The following is a 12,838-nucleotide window of genomic DNA, read 5'->3' on the forward strand; positions in this document are numbered from 1 at the left end:
TCCAACTTCCTCCTGAAACACCGAGTGCTCAGCTGTCCCTCCCCCTCCCCTCCTCCTTGCGTCCAATCACAGGAGGAGCTCAGTCCTCTGAATTTGATCCACAGGTAACTTCAGCTGGTTTCTGTACTATCAAGGTGGTTCACTTTTTACCTGGACCATCACGGTAACTGATGCTGCAGACCTGACCTAGTGTTGAGTAGGTAATGTTTACAGTATAAATTACTATGATGATGCACCTTCAAGTACAGAAACCAGGGTGAAGTCCTGCCTCTGGGCTACAAACAGAGCTTTCCACCTGGATCCTGATCCAGGAAGCAGGTTCAGATTAAACTCTGACTTTGTTAATCCTGAGATTAGATGAACTCATTTAACAGACTCTGTGCCAGGTACTCCCTCTGACTCCTCCCCTCCTGCTCCACCTGAAGCAGCTGACTGAGTTCATAAAACACTGAAGTTTCAGGTAGACATTAGTTTTCTCCATCACAGCTTCAATAACCAATCAGACGTGACGACTGACAATAAACTGAGTGGGTGGACGGAGTGTGACCCCTCAGGTAACAGTGAGACTTGGCATCCTCACCCAGTGTGGGACGAAGAGTTCGGGCTGCAGAGACGAGCAGCCTGGAAATGAAACACGAAAGTTTCTGAAACAAGCTGAGCTGATAGAACCTGTCACAGAACCCACCCACAGCAGAACCATCCACAGCAGTAGTGTCCACAGCAGAACCTGACCTGAGACACAGTGAACCGATTAATGGGTTCATGCTCGGCGCCCTGTGTCAATGGTGGCGTTCACTCAGACTGATGATGTTTGGAGATGATGAGGTCGAAGTCTATCTGAACACACACCTCTGTGGTGAACATGATTTCTTACCTGCCTCAGTGCACCTGTGGGCGCCTCCCTGCTCGTTGGTCGGTGGTGGTTCGCTCCTTCAGCAGATCAAAGATGGCATCCATGTCACTGAGAGGTTGCATGCTGCACTTCCGGGGGGGGGGGGGGGGGGGGGGGGGGGGGGGGGGTGTTTCGGTGGTTTCCCTCTCTCCGTGTATGATGGTATGGTTGACCATCATGTGGTGAGGTCAGGCGGTCAGCTGACCTCTGTCTGATATTAATGTGGTTTTTGTCATATTTGGGGGACCAGCGCCCTGCTGGGAGCGGCACACCTGTACCTGTAAGCTGGTTTCCATGACCACAGGTGGACTCATTGTACGGACTCATCTAGTTTCATTAAGGCAAAGTCTGTGTTACTTTCTGTGAAATGATGTCATTATTCTGGGACATCCTGTGGTCAGCCTCAAACCTGCGGTTGCTAAAATGAGCAGAAACCCTGGGAGCTGCTCGGGGCTCCATGGTGTGAGAGCCCTGAGCACACTCACGATTTTAGGAGGTTTTCTTGGGTTTAATGAGCTCTCTCACAGTTCAGGGAGTAAACAGCGGTAACCTGGAGGTCCTTTAACCCCTCGCCTGCTGCCTTCACACACACAATATGTTAACTTTGCGGAATAAATGAGGAAGAAGCTGAGTCACAGCGATTCTTCTTTCACAGGAAACATTTTCATATATTCAGCATATTTCTGCACTCCAACTCTCCAACAGGAAGCAGAAGAAACGCAGCTGGCACAGAGGGAGGGGGTTCCAGGGGTCTGAGGTCCCTTTATGCTTAGCTCTCACCTGCAGGGGGAACCTCCTCCTCCACCTGCTGCAGGTTTCTTGTCCTCACGTGCTGACACTAAGAGATTTTTTCTCTTTGTCTTGCTTTGCTGACCTGAGAGCTCACTCCCCCTCTGCATGTATTATTGTAGGATCAACCTTACATGAGGCGACTGCTGTGATTTGGCTCTATATAAATAAACAGAATTGAATCTGGTTTAAACTTAAAAACTCAAATATTCTTCCCCACCACCAGCACCTAACCAAAAATAAGAAATCCTGAAAACTGCAGTTCCTCTGGTGTCCAGCAGAGGCAGTGAGTCATAGTTTCCCATGTTAAAATAAACATCCTTACAGCCTGATACACAAACTGGTTTCTAAAGATACCAAAGAGCTTCATGTTCAGAAATTATATCGAACTGCATTATTAGGGGTATGGCCTCTGTGACTGATGTGGATGGTGAAACGGGTGGCTGTAGCTGCTAGCGATACCTGAACCTCCACCTGAACATTGGAGGTGAGATCAGCTGACTGTCGTTGACCCTAATTTTTGTGTGTGTTGCGTTTCTCATGAGGAAGCATCAGAAGAGTCTGATCCACGAGTACATTTTAATGGGAGGTTCAGTCCTGACACGGGTCAGCAGTTTGGATATACAGATAGAAAAGTCAGAGTACATGAGGATACTAAAGGTTATAAATGCAAATCAGGACCTGCTGCACACTCAGCACACTCTGACTCTGTCACCTAAACAAGCTTTACAGGTAAAAAGGTTAGACAACCTCCTACAGTCCATACTCAGGGCACAGGAGCCCCCATGCAGAGACGCTGGGTTATTTAAACCCTGCCCCAGACTCTCAGGCAGGTGAAACCTTCACAGGCAACTCTCCTCCTCAGGCCCCACAGCTTCCTGTCTGTCCTCCGATGATGTCACTTCTGGAGAGTATGAGATGGCGGGAGAGTCTGACATCGAAGGGCTGCAGAGAAAACACAGCATCGTCTCTATCATCCTCACAGGCATCACAGCCTGCAGGTACCTGACCGCATCACATGGTTTTGTACCTGACTGTGTCCAGCGCAGCGCCAGCGCTGCTTTCAATTGTGATTTCGGTAACAGGCAGGATGTAAGCGACATGCGAGGGACCTGCCTCCACTGGCTCCGCCTCTGGCCTATTTACCTGAGGGGTGGCACTTGCTGTGTAGAGAAAGGGAGCGGGATTTGTTTTAAACTTTCAAAAGTGACCTGTGTGTGTGTCTGTGTGTGTGTGTGTGTGTGAGTGTTTGTTTGTGTGTGTCTGTGTGTGTGTCTGTGTGTGTATCTGTGTGTGTGTGTGTGTGTGTTACTCTGTGTGTGTGCTACCGTATGTGGGTGTGTGGGTCTGTGTGTGTTACCGTGTGTGTTACCGTGTGTGTTACTGTGCGCATGTGTGTGTTTCTGTGTGTGTTAATGTGCGCGCGTGTGTTAGCGTGTGTTACTGTGTCTGTGTGTGTGTGTTACTGTGTGTTTGTGTTATTGTGTGTGTGTGTGTGTGTTACTGTGTGAATGTGTGTTAACGTGTGTGTTACTGTGTGAATGTGTGTTAACGTGAGTGTTACTGTGTGTGTGTGTGTGTGAGACTGTGCGCATGTGTGTGTGTGTGTTACCGTGTGTGTTACTGTGTGTGTGTTACTGTATGTGTTACCGTGCGCGTCCTCCTGCTCCGCTGCACCTCTGGATAAACTCTGCTTGTATCGGTGCACAGCTGGATTTCCTCCCTTCAGGAAGTCTTCGGCAATCTGCAGGTAACGCTGACACACAACAACATGGTCAGCGTGTCCTGGGTCAGGTGGTGTGTGAGGCTTACCTGAGGCAGGTGTTGGTACCTGTTTATAGTCGTCAGTCAGCATATTGCCCATGTCGATGAGCAGTGAGGAGAATGAAGGTCTGGACTGAGGTTTCTCCTCCCAGCAGCGTTTCATCAGGTCGTACCTGCAGACCGAAAAGTGCAGAGGGTCATGCTGAGTGTTGTCACAGGAAGCTGATGTGTGCGCCTGCATGCGTTTTGTCATACATGTCCTGAGGAGAGTGGTCGGGTCGACTCATCCTGTATCCTCTCTTCAGAGCAGAGTAGAACTCCTGGGTCATGGGGAGGTCGGGGTACGGGCTGCAGCCTGGGACCAAAACACAGAAACCCTGTGGTGAGGGGGCGGAGACAAGGCTGACAGTAGTGAGCAGACACACCTGTCAAAGTCGACCAGGCTGAAGTGTGAGGCTGAAGATCACACAGCGACGTGTGGACCTTTGTTCTTGTTTTTGATTGCAATGTATAATAAATTCCCTTTTTTCTCTTTGATTAAAGTTTAGTCTATTCTTCTGGGCTGCGAGGTCACTGGCAATGGTTTATCTCCATAGCAGCAGCTGCCGGATCTGTTTCCTGGTTTTGAACTGGTTTCCACTTAATGGCTAGTTTACACCTTCAAATTAAAACTGTGTGTATAACTTTAAAGGGTAAAGGTCAGCAAGAATAATTAATAAACTTCAACCCCAATAGCCCTGCTGTTCATGGGGTTGAAGTCCACCCCCTTGGTGAAACCTGTACACATTTCCACTGATGTGAAGATGTGTACAGGTGTGACAGGTGTGACAGACTGGGTTACCCAGAGAGAATATCTCCCACAGCAGAACTCCGTAGGACCAAACGTCGCTCTGCGAGCTGTAAATGTTCTGGAAGATGCTCTCTGGAGACATCCACTTCAGCGGCAGGAAGCTCTGAAACACAGTGGGTGCACAGGTGAACACCTGACCTGATGATGTCAGGAGCCCTCAGTATAGTTGACCGAACTTGTTAACTGACGTTTCCCCTCGCGATGTAATCCTGGTCCTTCAGCAGGTCTCTGGCCAAACCAAAGTCACAGACCTTCACCAGCTTCCCCTCGCACACCAGAACGTTCCTCGCAGCCAGGTCTCTGTGCACACACTGAGGGACACACAACACGAATACAGATAAACGGATAAACAAGGCAACATGTCAGTACATCAACTGGTCAAAAAAACCCTTTTATCTGCGTATCACTTCCCATTCCTGTTACATCGCACAGTGGTGTCTTGATGCACGCTCATGCTCAAAGTAAGGAAACCCCTAAAGTTGACTCTGTTCATCGGGACATTTTCAGTGGGAGAAACGTTTCATCAGCATCAGGTGACTTCTTCAGTCTCAGCTGACTGCAGGTTTCCAACCATATAAACAGGACATGTGCACAATGACTGAAACTAGCACCACTGAAAGACTTTTCAAGAATGTTTGATATGAAAGGAAGGTTAGAGATTGGCCTACTCTCAGAAAAATTATGGTTCTTAAATGGTTCTTCATATGTCTTCATGGTTCTTTAAAGAACCATCATACGTCAAAGAACCTTTTTATTTTGTAGATGGTTCTTTAGGTATTGCAAATGGTTCTTTAAAGAACAAAAGGTTCTTCATCCTTAGCTATCTAAGTTTGATGGTATAAAATGGCATAAATATTTATTCACTATAATGAGGGTGTGAATTATACTGTGTGTTTTGTTTGTGTGCATGTGTGTGCGAAGGGGGAGGGCGGGTTACCTGGCAATTACCATTTAAGAGCAGATGGTAGGAAACTGAATATTCAAATAAAAGTTAGAAATACTTGCTTAAAAATATACTGGTGGCAGGGGTGGGGGCCAAAGCCTAAAGACCCTACCCCCCCACACCCCTAACCCCGCAAACCCATTGATCACAAATAATGTGGTAATAGAATATGGAATTTATTATTAAGACGTTTATGAATATGGTGAGTTAACAAACAGTGGACACAATACACACGTTCAAATACTGTACTTTAGTTTTAAATTGTAATAAAGTGTTAATATTTTCTGCTTCAAGGCATTACTTTTGAGATTATTATATATATTAGAAAATATAGCATAATGATAATACTAGTTATTGTAAACTTTACAAACCACCCAGCAGTATGTAAAGTCAAATTATAAAATACAAGTAAATAACAACTGCACAACAGAATGTCAATGTAATGAACACACATTACCAACACACTTACTTAGTTTTGACAAAGCACGCTGCTTAGGTAAATGATCTGAGTACTTGTTTATCACTGAGCAATTTGTTAACATGTGTTTCGAGCCAAATAAATGACAGGGAGAGAGAGAGAGAGAGAGAGTGACGTTAGAACACGTCGTACTATGGCAACCTCTCGGGAGCGGATGGAGGGGATCAATCGTTGGGATGCGCATGCGCAGACAGATTGCGCGACCGGCAGGCCTTGAACTTTCTAAGGGATAAAACACTTTCTCACGGACAGTCAGTGGCGGTCCTAGCCTGTTTGGCGCCCCGGGCGAACACTCCCTCTGCCCCCCCCCCCCCCCCCCCACACACACACACACACACACACACATATGAAGAGAGAGAGAGTATGCATTGTATGCAAACAGCTGCCAAACAGCCATCATAATTCATCATACAATGAGAACAGGACAAATCAACAATTGACACTGACTCATTAATGTTAAAATCTGTAACATAATGTATTGTTTGGAGTTTAGTCTGTTACTGTTACTATTTTTACCATTTCTTATTGGAGCAACTGTGATCCACATTATTTCCTTAGGGATTAATAAAGTATGATTCTGATTCTGATTGTTTCAGGATGACCTGCCATTATTCAATCACACATCTGCTTACCTGTATCTTTTGCTCGTTTCTCCTCCTCTTCTTTTCTATTTTTTCTAAACTGAGCACCTGATGGCTTTGAACTTTTCTTCTCCATCTTGGTTTTAATTTTGCACTCCAGTATGAACACCCATCCTCCAACCCGAGGATCACCACAACATTACCTAACAGACCTACACCTTAGTTCACAGATTCACTTTGTCTAAGGTGTATTTCTGGGATTTCACACAACCCAGGATTCAGATCATGAATACATAATGTGCTTTGATTTACATCATTATGAATGAAATGTGCTCTATTTGGAAGCAGCAAGTCTCCTCCCCTTTCGACGGGTTATGTGTGAGACTTTAAATCATCAAACTGTAAATTATAAATTTTAAATTGTTATTGATCCCTTTACCCCGAGTCCTAAAGTGTTTATTTATTTTCTTACTCTTCTTATATATATTGTTTGTTTACTTGCACTGCTGTAATTGGAGCCTCGTCGTCTCGTCTGTCTATATACTGTACTGTATGTAGCGGAGATGACAATAAAGTTTACTTTGACATCAGCAGCGAGCAGGCGCACCGAGGGCTCTCGCGCTCACTTTTCGCGTATTGAATTTCGAAAAAACACCGGTGCAAATTATAAGTCTGTATCATGATGTCTGGTGTTTTCGTGTTTGTTTTTATTTTGTTTTATTTTGCGAGTTGGTTATTAGATGCTGCTCCAGCCAGCCAGAGAATTCCCCGCCGCCCCGCCCTCTCCTCCTTGTGCCGCAAGCAGCAGGCGCACCTCGCAAACGGAGGGCGCCCTTACTCCCAGCAAATGGGTGATAGAAAACCGCTTGGTGCCTATGCCATTCCCAATATGCGCTGGCATGACGTCGGGGCAGCATGAGTACGAGCAATTGATTGATTTATTGATTGATTTATTTTTTTGCCGATGCCCGTGATGCCGCCCCCCACCACGATGCCGCCCCGGGCAACCGCCCGTGTCGCCCGTATCAAAAACCGCTACTGCGGACGGTGACAGCGAAACGGATAACAGTCTTCAGTACCTGCTGGTCTTTGAAGCTCTGGATTGTGGGACTGTTGGAAAAGGTAAAACATTTTCAATAAAACCTTTTTACTCTTTTGTTTTTGTTATTCGTCATTGTAGCTTGCTAACAATAACCGTTAGCTATGTTAGACATGTTAGCCGCTGACATTAAAACAATTTAGTATCGGTATACAGAACTGTTTTCCTAAAAAAAACCCCACTGTTATAATTAAGTGAAGGTGCTCCCAACTAATTTGAACCTTTGGCTTCTAACATATGTGGTTCAATTGCGTGCTGCGTACATAACGTAATGTCAGTTAGACCGATATTAAAATTTATAATATTGTTAAAGTCACTAAAATGGCGCCTGAAGCCTGACGTGAGCTCTGTGTCTGCTCTAGAAACTCTGAAATTCAGTAGAGCTGAGCCGTACATTAAATACTCACATGAACCTGTACTTTAAATTCTGTAAGAGCTGTATAAAACACAGCAATGACTAAGTGTTTTGAATGAATAGAAATGTGACACATGAGGTGTGTCTGTGACTGTTACTGTATAACTTATTTTCGGACTAGTTGAAAATTATGCTCTGGTCATTTGATGTTACCAAGATAGATGTCCTTTTGTAATATAGTTAAATTTTCTTTGTACATTTCATTTATCCACCATCATACATTAAGCCAAGAAGAGGTCATTATACTAATGTTACGGCCCTAGCTGGGCCTCCTGAAACTGCCCTTGTGTGGGCGTGGTGTTTTTCTCCGCCTCCTCCTCTCTTGCCACTCCCACCTCCTCTGTTTCTCTCACTCTCCTCTCTCCCCAGGACACAGCTGCTCTTGGTTAGCCTCGTTTGCCACCTGAATCCAGTCAGCAATCACCTCTGAGGCTATTTAAGCTGCGGATGAGCTGTGAGCAGGGTGGTGTTCTCTGGTGTCTTTGCTTGGTGTTCTTAGTGTGTGGTTATCCTGCTCGTAGCGTGGAGTTGTGGAAGCAGTATAGCTGCTTCACGTGAGTAGTGTGGGCTTGTGGGCCTCGGCAGCAGTAAAGCTAGCTGCTGCTAGTGACAGGGTGAGCTTGTGGGCCCCTGGAAGTGCCTCCTTGTGGTGTGGAGTTTTGGTTTGATTGAGTGTTCTTTGTTGTTGTAACCTTTGTTTTCCTTTTTCCAAGGGTTATTGGTAAAACGGCGTTGCCGGCTCTTTATGTTAAGGTTATTTATAATAAAGACTATTTTATTTACTAAAAACACCTGTCTGTTTTCCTTTCATTCTGTTCTGGACCCATTTGTTACTGGTCCCCTCACTTGCACGCCTAGACCCCTCCGGAGGGGACGTAACACTAACAAGAGGTATCAACACTGAGCCAAAGTTCAGCACGTGGTTAAAGTTTGTAATCCAGCCAGGGTGTAAATATCCCTCAGCAGCCAGTCGTAGAGCTGAAGCAGGTAGCATCAACACATAAATCTCCCCTCTTGTTTGCACAAATTAATTCAGATTCACACTAATTCTGTTCACAGCTCCAACATAATGAGGAAGAGGAGGGGGATAAATAAAATTACACTGAATTACAATTGGATGGAAGTCGAGGATAAGGAGAAGGAAGCTTAGGATGAGGAGGAAGAAAAGCAGCAGGAGCATCTTTGGGGATCTCTATGATGCCATTGAGGTTTGTTTCATTAATATTGTCCTCTCACAAAGAAAGATGACTTGTTTTAGTTCACCTACTTCCTGTGTTAAATAGTTATTTGCAAAACGTTGCGGAAAACCACAGAGCAGGCACGTATAGTGCATCTGCATGTAAATGAACATCAAATCTCTCAGACTAAAATCTGTATTACACTTTTAGTCTTAAGAACATATGTTGTATATTTATCACCCTTATGATAAAACCCATGTCAGCCATTGGTTTATGGACTTTGTATTTTGAAGCCTCAACATTTGCTTTATTGCTATTGCTATGTGGGTTTTTGTGAGCCTTTTGGGATCATATTAGGATGAGGGATCAGAATCTGGAGTCGTGCACACTACTGTTTCATTTAGCGTGTATCCATAAGATTTGTACAGCAGATCCAAGTTGTGCCTTGAAAACAGGAAAGGTGTCTGCATAGAGGAGAACTTTAATAGCAGGCTTGTACAAAGTGAGGCTTGGTGCTCACATTTGCTGCAAACACTCGTTTTAATTCTGTTACCCTGTTTTGATGCAGAATTCACTTGAAATCAGGCAAGAACTGGACTTGTTTTATAACGTGTTCTTGTGAATTGATTGTGTATTGCATACATTTGATTTGACTTTCTGCGAGACAACAGTCGTCCACTGGCCAAATTTTTTTTTCCAAATACCTCCACATGATCAAGCCTGGATTTAGAAAAGAATAGCAAAAAAATCTGCACCTCCTGCTTCACATGCAATTTGCGTTTGTGTGTTCAGAGGCGGCGGCGAGAGGGGAGACCTCGGCTCATCCAGCTGGAGAGCCTGACCAGGAGGAGTCGAACATTAACTCGGCTCTTCCAGGGCACCCTGCAGGCTCGGCTGCTGGCATTGGTGAGGGAGTGCGGCTGCCGCTGGGATGACGTGAACGCCAAACTGGAGTCCATCACAGGTCGACTGCAGGTATGCGAGTCAGACCTGAGGAGGGTTTCACTTTTCTCTCTTCTTTATAATTGACTCTTTTCTCTCTGTCTCAGCTCCTTGTCTCAGAGTGGGAGGGATTTGAAGCACAAAGGGAGGAGCTTGTTCTTTAGTTGGCTGATATGGATGTCCCCCTGCATGAGGTTGACCAGCTGACAGGAAACACCTGTGAAAAACTAAAACAACTCCAGGTGTGGGGTTGTTTTGATATGACATATATTTGATATGATACAGAGACATTATCCTGAACTGAACTAATAAAGAACCATGAGTCGAGCATGAAACTTATCTTACATAACGCTGAAGTTCATTGATAATTTTAATAAAAAAACTTGTTGTTGAAATATTTTTATTGAACATGCAAACATCTGCTGATGAAAATGTCTTGATTTATTGGTCTGTTATAAAGCAATTGCTATTTCTAATGTGTTTTTATCAATTTCTGATGTTTTATTAATTAAAGAATACATGTATTAATTGTTGTGTTATCTATAGATATAGTATTTATATCTATTTATTTATAGTATAGTAAAAATATTTAATTATTACTGTTTAAACGACTAATATGTGACATGTATTAGTAGTGATGTTGTGCTGAGGGTCAGTGGCGTGTCTAGAAAATTTTTATTGGGGGGGCCAGGTAGGGGCACAGATTTGGAGAAGGGTGGCAGATGTAATTGGCAGATAATGTTAAAAGAAATTCTACCAACAGTTAACCATCATTCAATAACCCTATAAACCTAATAACTGAATTTGCTTTTGACTCTTATTAGAATGAGATTTTAACCACTACGGTGCAAAGTTTTTAGATACTGCGTTGATGAAGTACAAGAGATACAATCAGTGCTCTGTCAGTGTTTATTCAGCATTCAAGGACAGCAATATTTGCATAGTATTTTTACTGACATATAGAGCACATATGTTTTGGGCAAAAACATTTTTGAATATTAAAATACGAACATTTTTAACATACAGTTGGCAAATTAGCCAATGCAAAACTTTACCTGCCTATTAAAAAAAGAAGATAATCTTCTCACAAACTAGTGTTTGATTTTGAAACAGGAAAAAAGTGGGGAAACAAATGAAAAGACTAACATTTGAATGAAACCTGAAAGCAAGTAAATACTTTCTATGCTGCCTTATGGTAAACTTTGGTAATACTGATGTATAAAGAACAACACTGGCTGATGATGAAATACAGTCAGCTGGCATGGTGACACTGCCAGTATTAACCTGCAGGGTTGGACTGGGACAAAAAATTGGGCATTTTGACCAGAGACCGGCCCACCAGGTATTAAAGCCATAAAGCCTTTGAATGAAAACAAACGCTGTTGTGACAGTGATGTACACTGTCTTGTTGGTATATGTATGATTTCTATAAATTTTACGTCAGATAAAAACTTTGTTCGCAAGATTCAGATACTTATTTAATAAAAGCTAGATATTTTAAATCAGAATAAGTAAGAAAAGTATTTCTTTGTGCCCCCCTTTCCCTGTTAATGCCCTACCTGGCCCCCTGGCATAACTTTGCTAGACCCGCCCCTGCACAGTTACCAGCTGTCAGCTACTTAGAAAAGGATCCTGGTGTTATTTGTCTCTCAGAAACAGTTCATAACTTCCCTTCAACTCATTCATGTGACCTAAAAGGTAAACCTGTTTCTCCATCACCTGTTCAGCTCTGATGATTCAGTAAGGACATCTCCTGGTTTCATCTGCATGTTTCCCTCTCACCACATATCCAAACCGACATCATGACCAGCAGCTTTACAGCTGTGGCTCCAGCAAACATCAGCTGATACTAGAAATTAATATTAAATAAATTCTAACAACAGCTGATCAAGCTTAAACGTGCTGCTGTTGTTTAGCACGACATCTGCTGGTTTCCTCTTTCTGGCGCAAAGTGGGCGATAAACAAACAAGAGAGAAAAGCCAATCAGCTGGGGTCCGTTCTTCGTACCTCGCTAAGTAAGTTAGCTGGATTTGATTGTTGACGATGTCGCGTGATCTTGGATCGTTCGGTTCGCCGAAGCTCATCCGGGACTTGCTGTCATAGCAACAGATCCGTAAGCGTAAACCTGCTCGGGAGCAGGCTTACTTTATGTAAACAGGATTAGATCGCGGCCACTCAGGTATGTCCGCTTCATTTATACGAAAGCAACAGCGATATTTCTCCACTGTTTTTCCATAAATAAATATTATCAATGTAACTGAAGATAATGCAGTATTTGATTCTTTTATTGATTTCATACAGATACATACAGGTCATTTCCTAAAAAAAGGGAAATGTACCATTAATCATTCTATTTCATGTATTTGATTATTTCAGATGTAATTCATATTTTAGAGTAGTAATAGTAAAACACTTAGTGTAATCAAGATGAGAGACCACGGCTATAAAAGCGAAGGTGGATTTGGGAAGTCTGTCGCAGCCATGTCCTGTCCGTTTGTACGCGAGCAACCCATTGCGGAAGGTGCAAGATTGATAAGAAGAGTTTTCAGAATTTAGCGTATATTGCGGGATAGACAGGATCCTTTAGCTCAGCGCGACAGTGTGCTCATAGAGAGATATCGATTTTCCCGTGAGGGTATTATTTACTTAACATTCTCTCTCTCTCTCTCTCTCTATATATATATATATCTATATATCTATATATATATATATATATAGATATAGATATATATATATCTCCCAACTTACTGTGCATGCTTCAGTCACCCCTTGCATGGGAACAGGTAAAAGTGATGGAGTGTTATGTAAAACTACACGCAAAAAACCCACAATGTCAATAAATGTCACAGTACAAAAAGCCGGGGTGTGACGAGGGGGTGCAGGACCACCACCTGTCTTTATTTGCT

At 43.5% G+C, this 12,838-nt stretch overlaps 1 protein-coding gene across 1 annotated transcript in view; it reads right to left on the reverse strand.

The window, feature by feature from the left end:
- Positions 1-2,246: 2,246 nt before the first annotated feature.
- The window catches only part of LOC100709470 (platelet-derived growth factor receptor beta), a 53,846-nt gene continuing 43,254 nt past the window's right edge, over positions 2,247-12,838 (reverse strand). Inside the window, exons 21-27 of the mRNA XM_003456978.5 lie at positions 4,484-4,606; positions 4,287-4,398; positions 3,701-3,800; positions 3,513-3,618; positions 3,332-3,437; positions 2,712-2,844; positions 2,247-2,626 (exon numbers count right to left, since the gene is read on the reverse strand). Of these exons, the coding sequence (XP_003457026.2) occupies positions 2,524-2,626; positions 2,712-2,844; positions 3,332-3,437; positions 3,513-3,618; positions 3,701-3,800; positions 4,287-4,398; positions 4,484-4,606 (783 nt within the window). The 3' untranslated portion in view covers positions 2,247-2,523. The remainder of the gene's footprint in view (positions 2,627-2,711; positions 2,845-3,331; positions 3,438-3,512; positions 3,619-3,700; positions 3,801-4,286; positions 4,399-4,483; positions 4,607-12,838) is intronic.

The sequence above is a fragment of the Oreochromis niloticus genome, linkage group LG10, assembly GCF_001858045.2.
Source record: "Oreochromis niloticus isolate F11D_XX linkage group LG10, O_niloticus_UMD_NMBU, whole genome shotgun sequence".
In the NCBI taxonomy this organism is placed as follows: domain Eukaryota; kingdom Metazoa; phylum Chordata; class Actinopteri; order Cichliformes; family Cichlidae; genus Oreochromis; species Oreochromis niloticus.